The 17227-nt window shown below is 42.1% G+C and overlaps 1 protein-coding gene across 4 annotated transcripts in view; it reads right to left on the bottom strand.

Annotated features, from left to right (window-relative positions):
- The window catches only part of MTUS2 (microtubule associated scaffold protein 2), a 269268-nt gene that overhangs the window by 161220 nt on the left and 90821 nt on the right, over window positions 1-17227 (bottom strand). For all 4 annotated transcript variants that reach the window (XM_048294988.1, XM_048294987.1, XM_048294984.1 and 1 more), the window contains one exon: window positions 4282-6875. In XM_048294988.1, coding sequence (XP_048150945.1) covers window positions 4282-6573 — 2292 coding nt within the window. In that variant the 5' untranslated portion in view covers window positions 6574-6875. The remainder of the gene's footprint in view (window positions 1-4281; window positions 6876-17227) is intronic.

Below are 17227 nucleotides of genomic sequence, written 5' to 3'. Positions count from 1 at the left end.
GATTACACTATGCATACTATTATTTTGTATTTAAATGAAACACCAATGCCACATATTTCAGTACAAGGAAAAGAGAAAATCTTTAAATATAGAAAATATGCATTTTTTATAAACTGGCTTTGTTTATTCAGATCTTGTTTCACCCAATCTTTTTTTCTTTATTGACAGTATTCTAGGACTAACAGAGAAGGGCAACAAACATGGACACAAAAGCAATCAATCACAAGCATAAAACATCTTCTCAAGCTGAGAGAAGTGAGAAGGACTTAGAATAGAATCTTTTAGATTTGAAAAGACCCTTAAGAAAATCAAGTCCAACTGAATTTATCCAAATATCTCTCAAGAATTAGACACTATTTTTTGAAGATCCCAGCTTTAGGGGACATAAACTTGCTATGAAGATATACTATTTTTTCCTTTCTATTTCCTTGTGAATTCATGAAGTGTGAAATTCAACTGGTCTCAATAGAATTGTATAAAATTATTGCCATTTTAAAGCTCTTCAGAAAGATATGGATTAATATGATCCCTGTTAGTACCCTGTACTAGATTTTTGTATGGACTATTAGGGAAATGATCTGTTGCAGCCTGTCCACTAAGAAGGTCAGCCCAGAGTTTTTTTCTGTGGGGCTGTCTGCTCATTCCCCACACACCCATTAATGAATTTGTTAGAATGAGCTAGAAAGTCTGCAACAAATACCTTGAGCTTACAGGAATTTCCACAGGCTGGGTATTCCCATGCAGAGCTGGCAGCATGGCCAGCAGGTACAGATGCCCAACACTTTCCTTCATGTTACTTTGTTTATAACATCATCAAACATCAATGCCTCGGGGAAGAATTTGCTTGTCAAGTGTCTACTTCAGGCAACTCTTTGGGAAAGAGTTGGCAACATCAGTTCAGGCAATTCAAATAACAGGATTTGGGGGGGAATTTTTGGTTTGACTATATATAAAACAATTCCCCTACTCCTTTTAACCTCAGCAGGCTTTTTGTTTCAACAGACTTTAGTCCATCCTCTCTGGAGCACAAAGATGTCTGAGCTCGGGGACAGACCCAAAGAGGTGGTTGAATGGGGCAGGCAGAGTCTTGGTGGGGCAGACAGGAGAGCTGGTTATCAGCACACCTCCTTACAGAGTCTCACCAGATCAGGGCTCTTGGCAACAGTCATAAAATAGTGAAAAAGTGGCCGGTGACCACTCTCTGACAGGACACAGACTGTACCTGTACAAGTAAACTCTCACTCTGCAGACCAGGTTGATCCACGCTGGTCCTTGGAGCAGCCTCTGGGTGAGCACGCTCTGGCAGAGCTCGACCCTGAGCTGGGGAGTGTGCTCCCAGTCCAGCAGTACAGACAACCTTACCTGAGCCATGTCATTCCACTGTTCAGTTCTCTAGGACAGCTACAGTCTTTGGGTTCCACAATTTGCCCTGTAAGTTCCCACTGAGGCAACTGGGAGCACAAAGTGCCCACAAACACCCACTGGTGCTGACTAGAAGAGGGTGAGGTCCACAATGAGATGGGGAGCCCACGTTGTGATGAAGGATGTGGACAGCAGTGACCTGCACTGGACAAGGACTAGTTTTCTTAAGCATTTTGAATTTCACCTTGAGAGGTTTTCTTTTCTTTATTTTTTTTTTTCTTTTTTTGGTGAAGATGGGCATGAAAAATCTGTCTACACACTCTGCCAATGTTCTAAAGAAAAGCACTGGGGGAGCTGCCAATTCCACAGGCAAGGCTGCCCATTCAGCCTTAGCTCAATTCCGCTATGGACCCAGCCCCTCAGCACAGCAGAACTGCCTTCGTGCTGCAGTTGGGATTTTTGTCTGAGCTGCCCTAAGTGGGCTTTTGCACAGGCAGCTCAAGGAGCCCAGCAGGCTTCTCACTGCCCAGAGGCAGCCCTCGAGTCTTTCTCATCGAGTTCTCCAGGCCTTTTCTTGGAGTCTCCTGTCCGAGACAGCACCTTCCTATTTCTTCTAACTCCTGGCACCCAGAGGGATATTTAATTGTTCCTACCACTTGGCTGAATGATGCTTAAAGATGACAGGTTAGACTCTTAACAACTATTAACACTATCACAGCTATATAAGGAGCTACAAAATGCTAATCAAAGCTGTCCAAAGACCATACTGGATGTGTGAAATGGGTCAGTCTGGGACTTTTTTCTCCAACCAAGACAGTAGCCATCATACCAGCGTGTCCTTGTCTCCAAAACCTCTGTGTCTTCAACACTCTCCCTTCAGCACACTGATTTTGATCTGTCTCAATGCATCCTAATTGATTTCTTTCAGATTACACACCACTCATCTGCTATGAACCCATACTGTGCACAGCTGCTGTTCTAAGCATCTGTTCACCTCCATGGATTGATCCTTTTCCTTTCTCTTGATCCATAAGCAGACAAATCAGGCCCCTTTTTATTCCTCCAGCTGGCAGGACAGCCAGGTTATTTCTTTTAGGGTGGCAGTCCAAGAAAGAATATTCCACTTTCTGCTATCAGCTCCTGACTCCTGGGCTAATGCAAACTCACAATGCAAACTGCAGTTCGACTTTTTCTTCTCAGCCTCTTCTCCAGTCAATCCAGCTTCTCTGAAGAAGCAGCTTTCTTGCATTCAGGTTTTGCCTCACTGAAATACCCATCAAAAGTCATATTTCTTGGAGGAACAGGGGAAGATGCTTTGGATCCTCTCCAGCCCACAGGTGTCCTACTTCTAACCCTAGTCTAGAGAAAACCATGCTGTAGACTTGCCACAACCTGAGTCCTTCTCGTGCTAAAAGCAATCCTCAGCAGAGCACAGAAATCTGTCCTTTGTTCACAGATGTGTCTGCTGATCCTGCCTGATTATCTGAACCCCAGCTGTCATAGACACCTGTGGTCTTCAGAGGGTCATGCCACCCTGTAAACAGCCAAACAGCCAAACACCCAGCGCACAGTCTGGGTCATTTTGGCTTTCATTTCCATTGCCATGCATTAAACAGTAATGTCCTAGTAGTTTCCCCTCACAAGGCAATTGTGAAAATATACTAATGATGGCTGGCATAGACAAACTTTTAAAGACTTTAGTAATTCATTCTCTGGACATAAAATATAAGAGACAGAGCTGGAAACTGGAGTTAGAAGGAAAAGAACAGCAGGCACTGTTCTTTCTGTGTTTGTGATGAGAAATAACTATAATCCTTGCTCACTTCAGTAGGTGTTTGGTTAATATGCCCTAAGGGTCAATCTACACTGACACACAGTATCTTAATTTGGGTATTTGCCAGATTTTGACTGTCACTAACACTGTCACTAAATTTGTTGTTCTAATGCTGTTCCTTGGATCAATACTGTATGTAGAATGAGGAAGGCAATAAAATAATACCACAAGACAGAGAGCAAAAAAAAAAATCCTTTTTTTAAAAGACTCATTCAAATAAAACCATTTGTGTTATCTTCAGTGTTTATATGAAAAGCTTGGTTGTTGAACTACCACAGGTCCCAAGCAGTGGATGCAAGAGCACATAACAGATACGCATGTAGCTTGCTCTTCCCTGTCCTTTCTCCACCTACCAAGCAAGCTCATGTTCCTCCACTGTGCTGACCTACCAGCAGGGATTTCAGGAAACCAAGGCTCCTGCCCAGCTTAGCAAGGCAGAAACATGATATATTCAGAGCCAGAGGCGTCCAGAGGGATTTCCATCACATTTTGGCTGCTCAGGATGGCTTTCCGGGGGAAAGAAGAAATCTTATTTGAGGTGCAAGTCAGTGTAAGAAACAGCATTAAAATTAGTCAAAAGTAAATCTTCTTTTTTGTGATATGTATAATCCAAAAAGAACTCTGATAGTCCCTGGGTTTCAATGCAGCTAAACAGAATGGAATTAGTTTAGATCTCTAGTGCTCTGTTTACAAAAACCTGCCAACTTTCCCATTAGGAAGGAAAAGTCCATGTGGGCAAATTACAATCATTTACCAAGGCTATTCTTTGGGAAGCAAAAAAAAAAAATTCATTTATTCAATTCAGTATGTCTTTTTCTTTCTAAACATTCCTATTTGTAATACTAGCAGGTGACCAATTTTCTGGAAAATACTGGAAGAACACAGTGACAACTTCCAGTCACAGCTAAGATATCACAACAGGGTCAATGCCAGAAACAGCTGGGTAAGTTTATTTCTAATGATCAGACACTGTTCTAGGATTTATTTCTTATTTGAGGTTTGAGAACTAACTTCTGGCAGCAACAAATAAGCAAATGATCACCACCTGGCACACAAAAGCAGCTGTCTAAGCTGCAGAAACTTACCTCCTGCAGAAACTTCTCGCTCATCGGACTGAAGTGATGACCTGGCGGCCTAATTCCTGACACTACTAGTCCCGAACCAAAGAGCCTTGGCTTCTGGAGGTCGGGTTTAAATTTGTCATATAGGATGCTGGCAGGCTTCGCCTCCCCTCCGTTGGACGCCTTCTGTTCCGCGGAGATGGGGACGCTGCACGCGGGGCCGTCGAAGGGCAGCCCTGCCGGCGCGAACAAAGGGTCAAGCTGCTCTAGCGAGCGAGGGTTTCTCCTAATGTATGTGATGATTTTAGGTCTCACAGGTTTGGGCCGGGGTATGGCAGGTTTCATCTCAATGCCTTCTTCCAGCTTTTCACTGCCGTCACTGTCCACACTGGCCTTATCTGTGAGGGAGCCCTTGGGGTGGACCAGGATAGGTTTTGGGATGGCGCTGCTGCAACCAGTCTTGATAGGCACTTTAGGGGATATGTTTAACAACTGTGTGCTGTCAGTGGGAGGTAGGACTGAGGAGGGTGACAGTTTGTCATCATGAAGTGCATAAAGGTCCTTTGAATTACTGTTTGATAGTGTGGGCTGACCATTAACATCCAGCGTTGCCACTGGGCGCATAGGAGTTGGGACACATAAAAAGACATCAGCCTTTGCTGGAATGTTACAGATCTCTGGTGCTTCCTCTGGAGGATGCTTCTGTACATTAGCTGTTTCTTTATTTGAAACTGAAACACTTGAGGTTTCCACATCACTGTTGTGACTGTCAGGTTGTTGATTTGGCATTGTCTCTGCACTGCGCGCTCTGTGATGATCTGAGGGATCAGAAGCAGGCACAACAGCAGCCTCAGTGCTTTCTTTGACTAGCATCAGTTTATTCTCATTAACTTTCAAGGGTTTGCTGTCAGGTGGATTAATATTAGGTATAGGAGATATTTGTTCACCAACTGTTTCAGCGCAACCTGTGTCAACTTCATGCAAATTTTTGTTTTTCCTAGGTGTCACTTTGATGCTGGATTTACCACTGCAGGCGAGTGGAAATATTGTTTCCATTTCTTCATCAGTAAAATATTCCTCACCAGCCTGGCTGGTTGCCCTGTTGTCACTGTCACTGCTTCCTCTCCCTTCCCTGCTGATAGTGATGTTACCACTTCGCAATTTATCATCAGGATGAGTTACCACCTGGCTTGGCAATGGGTCCTCTACTTTATTACAGGTGTCTTGAAAATGAGATACTTGAAATTTTGACGTGTCAGACCCAGAGCTTTTCTGTTCCTGCACTGCTGCATTTTCAGCTCTTGGACACCCCAGGAACTCTACCAGCATAATTCTCTCTATTTTTTGTGGACACGTATTTTTATATTGTAGAGATGGTGCAGTCCTAGGTTCCAGTTTTTTACTTTTATCACCCTGACCTAGTTGTGCTTCTGATTTACTAGCAATCTCATTGAGTTTAACAGCTGAATTTTGAGAATGAGAAGCTTGGAGTGTGCTTTCAATGCTAACATTTGGTACATTTTCTGGTTTACTTGTTTTCTTGTTTCCTGAGGTAGATGGTTTGGAATAAAATACAGTATTTTCCTCTGAGGTATTGTCGAGTGGACGAAACACCATCCCAAGAAAATGTTCCGTGGATGTTTTTTGTGATTTCTCTGTACTTCCTACCAAGTGGTGAGACCTGTCGATGGAGTCCAATGATGCAGAGAGCAGACGTTTACAAGACACGCGGCCAACGCAGTCTTTTGCAAATGTTTCAGGCTGAGGAGAGAATTTACTTGGTCTTCCCAAAGAAAGCCTTTTTATTCTCTCCACCTCCACAGTCCTGGACATCTTTCCCTTAGAAAAGTTCTGGGTGAAGTCAACATCACCTTTGGAGACAACCTCTAGGTTGGCGTCATTTGTGCTACTTTTTAAATTGGACAGGCTTTGTCCTCGGCTAATCCTGATGTGCCTTGATATATCCTTAGCTTCGCTGGTCCTACAATCTTTCCCCATTTCCCTGCTTGTGGTGGAGGGCAGCTTACTTTCCTGTACACTGGTGTGACAGGTCTGAGAGTCTTTGAAGGTCGGAAGTTTATTCTGCTCTGTAGGCAGATGAGTAACTTTCTCTGTTCCTCCAGAGTATATATTCCCACTCTCATCTGTCAAATCATGTTTCGTAACATCCCCGTCAGTGGTTCTAACTTTTGTTACAATTTGGTTGGCATTGGTATCCCCAACATTCACTATGCTATCATTATTGTTTCTTATTTCACTGTGGTTGTCCTGAAGCTGAGAATAACATGACTTGTTTGGAATTAGTGGAGCACTCATTTTGAAGCTTCAGGTGACTGCTTTTCTTTTTGGCAGTTCTAATTAATGAGAAGGTGTTTTTCCCTATCAGGTTAACTTTTATGCATGCTTCAGTTATATATTTAAATTAGAACTGATCAATAGAAAATTCATCATCAGAAGGCTTGAAGTCTCTTCTCAGAGTCACATTTTTCTGCTGCTCAGTTGTTTTTCTGCAGCTTCTGGACCTAGGAAGTCTTTATGATGTGCTGTAGAGAGGTTCAACAAAAGCAAAATAGTTCTGCCAAGATCCCTCTGAATGCGAGCCAGTTAATCCAGCCAACCTATGGGGAAAAAAAACCCAAACACAAATAAAACAAAAAACAGAAACAGACAACATTACACTCATGTCAGGAATCATGCTAACTAAATCAAAGCCAAGATCAACAGCACTCCCAGGTATAACCCCAGGACAGAGTGTTTTCAAACACTTTAAATGCTGTTTCAACAGCACTCCCAGGTATAACCCCAGGACAGAGTGTTTTCAAACACTTTAAATGCTGTTTCAATCACAGCTTTGCTCCCAGCAAAGATTCTTAGTGTAGCACAGATCTCTGACTTGAGAAGTTACACTGCAAGAACTGTCCTGGTTAGAAGAGTGGGTGCTACTCTTTTTAAGACACATAGGTTTACAACTGAAAATAGCCAAAAATAGCCAGGTGAGGGGGGGATCCAGTCTTGAGGGTCTAAACATCTGTGTATTTCTTCAACAATTTTTACACCAAGAGTGGCTACTGAAGCATTTAAAGCATCACTGTACAGATTAGCCATAAATAATAAAATTCCAGGTCCATAGAAGTTGTTTATGGGTTTCTCTCCTTGCCTTGTAGAAATCACTGCCATTCTTGCGCTGACACCCCATACCCTTTGACATTTCTTAGCCAGATCTATAGATTCCAAGAAAGCAAAAGCTATAGCTGGAGGCCTTGCAAAGAAAAAACCTGTTTATTCTGAGACAGATGAATGTGTGTATTTTTAAATATAAAAGATTATACACCAGTCCCAATACAGTGCATCTCCTTTTGGCTCCGTCACACGTGTGGCTTTGGGAGCCCAGATTTTGTCCTCTATCACCTCCAACAAGATGAAGGTGAGATTTCTGTCTATTCCATGCCTAAATTCACTGTCCAAGGTATTTCTTGTACCCTGTGTGTTCCTACCCTTCATCATAAAGAAATGTGGACACTGGAAATTGGAACATGCTCCACAGTTCCCAGAAGGAGGAATTCAAAGCACTTGTGGTACTCGCAGCTGTGCTGGGTTTCTAGCTGGGGGCTCACAGGGGCGCTAACTAGGAGTGCTTATTAAGTCCAGTGCTCTGTCTACAGTATCTGGGTGCAAGTCTGGGTGTTCACTGAAAGCATCTTCACACACAGAGTATACACAGGCTCTGCTGGTGTGCTTCAGAGACCAGACCAAGCACTTTGGTGTAATGTTGCTAGTACAAATTTATTAACATGAGGGTCAGGAAAGACCTGTCCCCTCTCAAACACAGGGCCCTGCTCAACCTCAGTATGCTGCCAGTTGAGACTCACCCCTTAGAGCTGCTGATGCTGGCCAGAGACATGGAATTTAAGACAAGGAACAATAACACACTGTACAGGCAGAGATTAATCTCAGGCAGTTAACATTGCTCCTTGTGCTTCCTCCAGAGCCAGTGAGAAGGGACAGGCACTCTGGAAAGGTGGTTCGTGCTAACACCTTCCGTGATGGACTCTGTGCACTCAACATTCCAATTTCATCCCTTCTTGTGACATCCACTCTCAGACTAGGGAGAACCCACTACATTCTTACAATTAACATCCATACAATTACCCAAAGATGTTTTCTTTTTTTGCAGAATATTGCCTGCTTAACTTTGTAATGTGTTCTACAGCTGCCATTACAATGCCTACGCAGATTAATGATTCTGTGATTGTAAATAATACAAGGCTCTGTTCTGCTACAGAACATACTGATAGCACAGAACTCCTACTAAATTAATATAAAAATATAATCAACCATCTATGTCAATGAATACCTTATTAATCCACTTTTCCTGTTAAGGAATACAAACTTTGGAGCTTGGTTCAGTCAATGTGTTGAACATTTACATATTGTGATAGGCCCATTTGGAAGTAAGATACACGGTTTTGTGTTACATTTGGGACCTTAGATTTGATCATTCTTCTGTAAATAGCTGCTATTTAAGAACCTTTGGCTTGGATTTTCTGCAGGATAGTTTATTTTAAATGGCACTGTCCAGGCTCCACTTCACTATGCTCTTTGGAGTCAGGGAGATGAAAAGACTCAGCTGTGTCTGGGTTCTGCTGGCTCTTCCTCTATTTTTCATTACTCACCTCTCTTGACTGATGTTGGCTGACATACACACATCTGAAGTCACTCCCTGCTGTGCATAAATGCTCTGAGATGAGAGGGATATGAACCTCCTAACTCTTCAGATGCTCTCCTCAGCACAGGAGAAGCGAGTAAGAGGAGACTCAAGCCCAACAAAGACAACACTACATCACTTAGCAGAATATCACTGGGGACTCTGGACAAGAAACATGTCTGCAATCTTAAAGACTGGACTTGGTATAGGTAAGGATTTATATGGATAAAATTTTCTTGATACCATATAATGTAAAAATATCCCTTCTGAATCACTGAGAGTAGAAAATGAAGTCATAGTTCTCCATGTCACAGCATCTTGGCAGGATGCAATAACTTTATTTGTGGGAAAAAAAAAAAAAAGCCTTTACAAAGTGGTGTGAACATGCTAGACAGTAGAACAAAATTATATCCACCAGACTATGGTTAGCTATGAATCCCACAGGGAGAAGAAAAGTTCAAGGAGCCAGAAACAGAATTAAATACTTCTGTTTGACTCCAGCAGTATCAGTTTCCTTCTAAGATGTCTATCTCTTACGAGACTCTATTTTAAACCTGAGCCCATTTAATGATGATCTAGGAAAGAAGCCTACAAGAGTTTCTTCCCATCTGATATTGCAGTTCCTCCACTACATTCCAAGTTACATTTGGCCAGCAGGTCTCACCCTAACCTCTGGAGACATCAGAAAGAAGGAGAAGCTGAGCTGGATGATTTTTGCCCCAGGACCTGCAGCAGGGACTGCATCAGCAGAGCTCAATTTTATAAAATAAAACTAGCTGGAAAAAGAAAGCAGCAGCCTGCTTCTGAATAGTAACAGCAGTGCTTTTTTTGGTTAAACAAGCAGTGTAGAAATCTTGTTATCCTCAACAGGCATCAAAAAAAGAACAATGGTGAAGAATTCCACACTATTGGTTGTTCTATTTTCAATTTGCCACAAAAATAGAACAGCAATAATTATGAGATATGCAAAGGAATTATCAAAACACATGGACAAATAAAAATGGAAATAAATAAAACCTGAAATATGTTGAGTATTTTGCCTCTTCTATAAACATTTCCTAATGCAGGTTGTTACAGCTGCTTACCCATCCCAGTACTGAAAGTCTAAAACCAGAATATTTACAGCCAGATCCACTAAAAACATCTGGCTGTTCTGGAAACACTGTGCATGGCTTAGGCTGATTGCTCTTTCAGCACAGTGTGTATGAGAAGCACCTGAACACTTCATTAACCATCTGGCACTGAACTGATGCCTCTTGTTACTATCATTTAAAAAACCCAAAACAAAACAAAACAAACCAATGAGTTTGTAAATTGCTGGGGCAGAGCCAGGAGCTTGCCAAAGGTCAGCCATGGGCCAGCATCCCCCATCAGCCACCCCCTGCTGCAAGGTAAATGCTCTCAACCCAACAGGTTGTGTTGCCCAAGAAATAGGATTACACAGGCAGGTTGTTCACCTGGAGAAAAAAGGCAGACCTCATTGCAGCCTTTCAGTACTTAAAGGGAGCTTATAAAAAGGAGGGAGAATGACTTCTTACATGAGCAGATAGACACAGAACAAGGGGAAATGGTTTTAAGCCAAAAGAAGAGAGATTTAGATCAGATATTAAGAAGAAATTCTTTACTGTGAGAGTGGTGAGGCAGTGGAACAGGTTGCCCAGAGAAGCTGTGGATGCTTCATCCCTGGAAGTGTGCAAGGCCAGGTCGGACAGGCTTTGAACAACCTGGTTTAGTGGAAAGTGTTCCTGCCCATGGCAGGGGATTGGAACCAGAAAACCTTTAGGGCCCCCTTCAACCCAAACCACTCCACGATTCTGTGGTACATGTGGGGTACCTGTGCACCAGCCCGCCTGGCAATGACTCAGAGAGGAGTCAGGAGGTGTGATGGGGTGTTTGTCCTCAGAAGGCAGCCACGACTGCTCAATCACAACTCAGTTCAAAGCACAAAGCGAGAAGCCTCCAGCCATTTTCCTCAGAGGCTATCATGATCAAGAGCTCCAAGCTTTTAAACTCCTGGAGCATCCTGAACAAGGGCTGAGCACAAACTCCAGCTCTGCTGCCCTCTGCACAAGCAGCGCACATCCAAAGGAGGAGAGTCTTGGATGCATTACAACACCTACAGATAAAACTCCTGCAGAAAAAGACCCTCAGGAAGAAATCTTGGCCCATGAGAAAGACACTCCTGTTGTCTGATCAGTGCAGCGATGCAGGAAGAAGGGTGAAAGCAGATGAGGGATATATTTGTATGAGGTGGGAAACAGATGCTCTTTTTACAGTTACTACAGAAAACTGGCATGAACAGACACCTCCTGATAGGCACAGTCGTCCCAAGAAATGCCACTGGGGAGAACTGGCAAAGCAGGCAGGGCCTCACTGAGGCCTTTTGTGGGAGACAAGATACCACCGCATCCAATGCCAGGGCTGCACGCTGCCAAGAGCTGAGCCCACAGAAGAAACAAATACAGTGCTGGATGGAAAGGAGGTGGGAATATCTCCTTGGGAAGCCCAAATCTTCATGAAGAACTATTTCTAATGGTGACAGAAGCTGACAGCTGATACTAGGATATTAAAAAAAAAAAAAAGCCAATAAACCTTTTGGAGTGGATAACGTACAATTGGAATTAATTAAAAGTGGTGGAAAAGTGCTCACCCAGGCATGTGATAATTTTGTTAATGTGATTTGGAAGGGTGAGAACTAAGATTTGGATACAGTCCCCAACAGCTTCTATTCATAACGAAGCAGACACAGCTGTTTGGAGAAATTACAGCATAACCTCGTCTTTGGCAGATCCTATGGAAATGTTGCTGTCTGTCATGAAGAGGACAGTACTTCAGAGAGACAACTTTCTGCCTGACAAGCAATTAGGACATAGGCAGAGAAGATATGATAGAGCAAATATTAAATTTTTACACACTGGAAAGTGGCAGGAAGGCAGTTCTGATTCAAAAGTAAAACTGAAATTATTTGAAGACATTAAAAGCTTTTGTAGAGTGTGGCTCTGTAGCATTTCCAGAATTTCAGTGTTTTAGTGGTTTTAATGTCTCTATAGTCAATAAATTTATTTCATTATTTACATGATTACCTATTTTATACCTTTATAAGTGTAATTATAAAAACTGAGGATAGAACAGCTTATGGTTTCATAGGCCAAGGCAATTTTTTCTGTTATATTTTAATTTTTATTCAATAATACAACAGATTTTATTTTATCCAAATCATTAATGAATTTATGCCTGTTTATCAAATTGATTTTATAATAATTATTATGAACAAAACAGACTTTAAACATTTGCCATATTTAGCTTCAAAATTTTCTAAATCAAACATTTTCAGTTCCAAATAATAATTCAAGATCAAATTTACTTCTTGACAAGGTTTTTAAATGGCAAATCAGGTGACACAGAAAGGTTACTTCCTCTACCCAAATTAGTGTTTTTATTTTCCTAAGTAATGGGGTGAGAACAAGTCCAGTGGAGAACTCTTTAGTTCTTGCTTTCACTAGATTTAGGATGAGATGTTTCTTTTTGGCTCTCTTCACTGGATTTCCAGAGGGATTTTTGGGTCAAGCCTGCAATAATGCTATTTCCTTATACAACACACCTGAGAGATCCCTTGGAAGCAGTACAACTTCCAGTTTGCTGGGAATCACCACCACATGCAACACTCCTGAAAGCACAGCCAAAGGTAAAGGTGCTAAAGCAAAGTCGTCCCCTGATCTTCCCAAGGGAGGGGAGGTGGCAGCACCTGAAACAACAGGACTGAAAAATAAGCTGCCAGCATGAGACCCCAGCCCTGGAAATCACTGTAGCAGCTGGCAGTATGATGTGTAACTGGCTTGCAAGTGCAACTTTCCTTTCTGAATAAAATGAAACAAAACCCTGAAAAAGATGCTCCGTGTTAGAAGTGTTTATATATATCCTGAACTGCCTATGTACGGCAACTGGAAGACATCAACACAGCGGGCAAAGGGAATGCACCACTTTTCCTTGGCTGAACACCCCTCTTCAGCACTGGAGTGTTTCATCTCACAGGCCCTACTGAGGATGGCAAACAATCATGACCACGTGCTGTTGGCTAAAGAAACCTGTGTCTGCGTGGTCTCCCTGGGGAACAGACCCACAGGTTTTCCTGCCATGGCAGTGGCAGTGGAAATGGCAATGCAAGAGCAGAAATCTTTGTACAGCTTCGTAATTTATCTCCAGTTACACTGTGGGGATCAATATGTCTTAAATGCAAACACATCAAAAAGCTTCCCAAATAATGTATATAATTTTCTTTTCATAAGAAGCTTGTAAATGTATGAGTTTGGTGTGGTTTTTTTGTCAAAACTGCGTTTTGTAATGTAATACCCTAATAATTTATTACCTGTGAAGGCTGAATTCCCAAAGTACATTATATAGAAAGTATCCTGCTGACTGCTATTTCAAAGGAGTACAAGATTCGGGATTAAAGATTCTCATTATCAAAACTGACAGATTATTTTAATTATTAATATCAATCAAGTCTCCACCAGGCATAAGCCTGAATAGTTGTTTTTCAAGACTTCTTTACTTTTACATTTCTACTTGCTTTCAAATATTCACTGTTGGATAAGACAACATACTCTGATATAAGCAATCCTATTAATTAGTTATTCCCCAAAAGGCAGAAGTCTCTGATTGTCTTAGCAATGGCAACCAGGAGGCTGATTGATAATCATAGCAACTAACCTTTGAACAAATGTCTGGTTTTATTTAAATTCCAGATTAGCACGCCTGGCTAAAGGTATAGGAACAGCTCATACTTTCTGGGGCACAATGTTGTTCAATTTGAGGACTTGAAAGCAAAACAAACGGCAGAACCTCAGGGAAAGCCATTGTGAAGAAAGATGATATTAGGTAAGGGTATCTTGGCTATTTAAGTAGTAAGAGCTGGTAAATAGAGCAAGGCAGGACCTCAGCCCAAGCCATGTATATCTTATCTTTATTGCCACAGCCATGAGCAAAACACAGGCAGTACAAGAAAAGCTCAAATCAAAAGCCCAAAGGAGAGAAAATTATCACTTATCGCCCCAAGGCATCATAGAGCAAAAGAAATGGCAAGAAAGAAAGCAGTAAAGAAGTTTTCTTGGAGAATAACAATGGTAAGGCAAAAACTGATTCCTCCCAAACAAGTGCAAACAAATGGAAGAAAAATTATGTATCAAATCAAGTCTTTGGTGCCACAGCGCAGCCCATCTGTTACACATTGAGACATTACCCTGGGGTCAACCCCAAACACAAGGCATGGGGACAGCCCTCTGCACTTTTTCTTTTGCCCAGATGCCAGCAGGGGCACCACGTGCCCTGCTGCACCACTGAGCACTCCTGGGCACAGTGCCACTGATGTAAACAGGAGATGGCAGGGAAGGTGTGAGTGGCACCATCAGCTCCTACTGTTCTCTTTCAGAAGGGAGCAAGCAGCAAAGGGATTCTGCCCATCCTTTCTGAGCGCCTTCACCTCACAAAGCCCAGCCAGCAACTTACAATGTCCCTCTCTATCCAAAAACATGAACTGTAGTTCATCATAAAATCTGCAACAGCTGGACGATGGATGCGTGGGGCCCCAAAACACTGCTTAATTTATTTCTGTGCAGCACAAAGTCTTGACGCAGAAAGGGGATTGTGAAATGTTTCCAAAATGATCATTGTTTTTTTTGCTAAGACTGCTAAATCTTTCCTGGCTTCCAAAAAACATCTGGGAGACAGAAATAAATAGATTTAGTTATAACACTCAAACATGGAAAAAAGTTCATAAATTTGCTTCCTATTGAGCAAAAAACCCAGAAACTCAGAAGCTTTGTCTACTCTAGCAAATTTACCCACTGCTGATAAAGCAGTTACAGCTGCTGCTGAACTCAGTTTAACTTCAAGTGTAGCCAAGGGTAAGCTGTCTTTCCACATAATTTTTTGAATTCTACTGAATTCAACGACAGGTAAATGTGTCAGTTCTTAACTCAATACCTAAATATTAATTTAGAACCCTAATTTTAGATTGCTAGGTTTGCACATTTCAGTTTGCACCACGATCAGTTCTGTAATGCTGTCAAATTTCAGAAACACTACTGCAGTCAAACTTTCTAAACATTACTGCAATCCATCAGTAACAACTGAAACAAATGTGAAGCATTATCAGCAATTCTGCTCATTTGATTTAACCTCAGTAAAAAACATCTTCCATAATTTGATCTGTATTTCCAAAATGCCACTGCATTTCCAAAATGTAGATCAAACATTGGAGATTTGGAAATCTACATTTTCAAAATGTAGAACACATTATGGCTTGCGACTACAGACCTAAGGGAGGAAAAAACACTGTTAATTTGTTTAAAAAGCAGTGTCAGGATGAAAACTGGGTTAAAATCCAGACTGGGCTCTGCACTAGAGGAGCCTGGTTACAAAAGTTACTACGACCAACTGAAGGGCATAAATCTTGGTGTGGTTTTAACCACACTTTTACTTTCCTATCAGGTTCAGTAAAGTACATGAAGTAGGCTTCCAGGTGTAAATCCAACTATTAGTAAGGTAGAAAGAACATAAACAATTATTCCACTCAGGCCACTCTGACTGAGAAGTGGGAACTTTGGATGCCACACTGCCCATCGGTACCACAGGTGTCTGTGGGGACACAGGGCTCAGCAAGGGAGAGCTGCCAAGGGAGTTCTCACTTAAGAGCACAGAAGACAGAATGCAATTCAGAAAGGTGAAGCACAACTAATGCATTACCTGCCTGCTGCCATTGATCCTGAAAGTGTACTACCAGTACTCCACAGCCAACACTTACATTTGTTCCACTTTAAAAATTTTGTGTGTGTTGCTCAAAAACACTTGGAACAACTTGTGTGTCAAAAGATTGCATCCCCATTTTCATAAACTAACAGAAATTTGATTCAGCTACAGCACTGTATCACCATGCATTCCTTACATGTGTAAATAAAATCAGAAAGAGTCATGAACTTAGGGATTATTCTCCCTATTGTGTTTTTCAACATCAAATTTAAATACAATAAAATGACAGGATTTAATAGCTTTTTGCTTATGTTTATTTTTTTAATGCTGTTAATTAGCACCCACAGTTGTGTCCTAGGCACATCCTGCACCTATCAGATACAGATCAGCTGAAAACTAGCAAGCCCCCACCTCCTCAGCCCAATGAGAAAGGGATGTTTTGAGTTCAGTGTTTCAAGTCGTGGTAGTCCCACTTTCCACTTACCCCAACCACACAATTGTTTTCCCTCCCTCCTTCTGAAGCTGGGAAGAGGTTCAGGCTTTGAAGCATGTGCGAAAGAGCTGCGCTTTCAAGGCAAAACACTGAAATCAGGTAAAAGAAAAAAAAAGGAGCATCTGCAAATCCCCTTCCTTCTTCCTCCAGTTTGACTGCATCTACAAACTGAAGGAAGAAGGATGTAGTCTCCTAAGGAACTTCTCAAGACTTTCCAGCTTTGCTGGTGGAGCTGGTTGGGGGATGAGTGCTGGTGGAGGACAAGCTGAATGTGAGTCAGCAGTGTGTCCTTGCAGCAGCAAAGGTTAACCATGTACTGGGCTGCTTTAGCCAGAGAGTGGCCAGCAGGTCAAGGAAGTGACCCTTCCCTCTGCTGCTTGATGTGCATGAGGCATCTGGAGCACCGTGTCCAAGTGTGGGGCCTCAGGCTGCTGATACTGCAGAGGATCCAGAGAAGGGCCACCAAGAGAGTTACTGATCTGGGGCATAAAAAGTATGAATATAGGCCAAGGGGTCAGGGTTGTGTTAGCCTGAAAGACTAGAGCACAGGGGTGACCTAATAGGTGTTCTCAACTGCCTAAAAAGGGGAATAATAGAAAAGACGGAGCAGACTCACCTCCTAGGTGTCCAGGCAAAGGAAAAGAAGCAAAAGAAAATCAAGCTGCAATAAGGAACATAAGAGGAATGTAAGGAATGTAAGAGGGGAAAAAATGTCATCATGACAGAGGTGAGGCACTGGTACAGATCACCCAGAGGGGTTATACAGTCTTCATCCGTGGAGAACTCGAAAAGGTTCTGAGCAACCTGACCTAAAATTGGTCCAGTTGTGAGCATGGCTTGGAGCAAGTGAAGTCAGACAGACGTCTTTTTTTTTAATCAATTTTTTCCATGATTCTAACAGCAGCAACTTCAAAGGGAGAGAAATTCCTTTGGCAAGGACACACTGCTGGAAATCCCTCTCAACAAGACATGGTGCAGCCTAAAATTATTATTTTTATCTGCAACAAAGTGAATTTTGCCCAAAA

Source organism: Corvus hawaiiensis, chromosome 2 (genome assembly GCF_020740725.1).
Source record: "Corvus hawaiiensis isolate bCorHaw1 chromosome 2, bCorHaw1.pri.cur, whole genome shotgun sequence".
Lineage (NCBI taxonomy): Eukaryota > Metazoa > Chordata > Aves > Passeriformes > Corvidae > Corvus > Corvus hawaiiensis.
The sequence above is the reverse complement of the archived record's forward strand: the minus strand, read 5'-3'. Positions and strand labels throughout refer to the sequence as shown.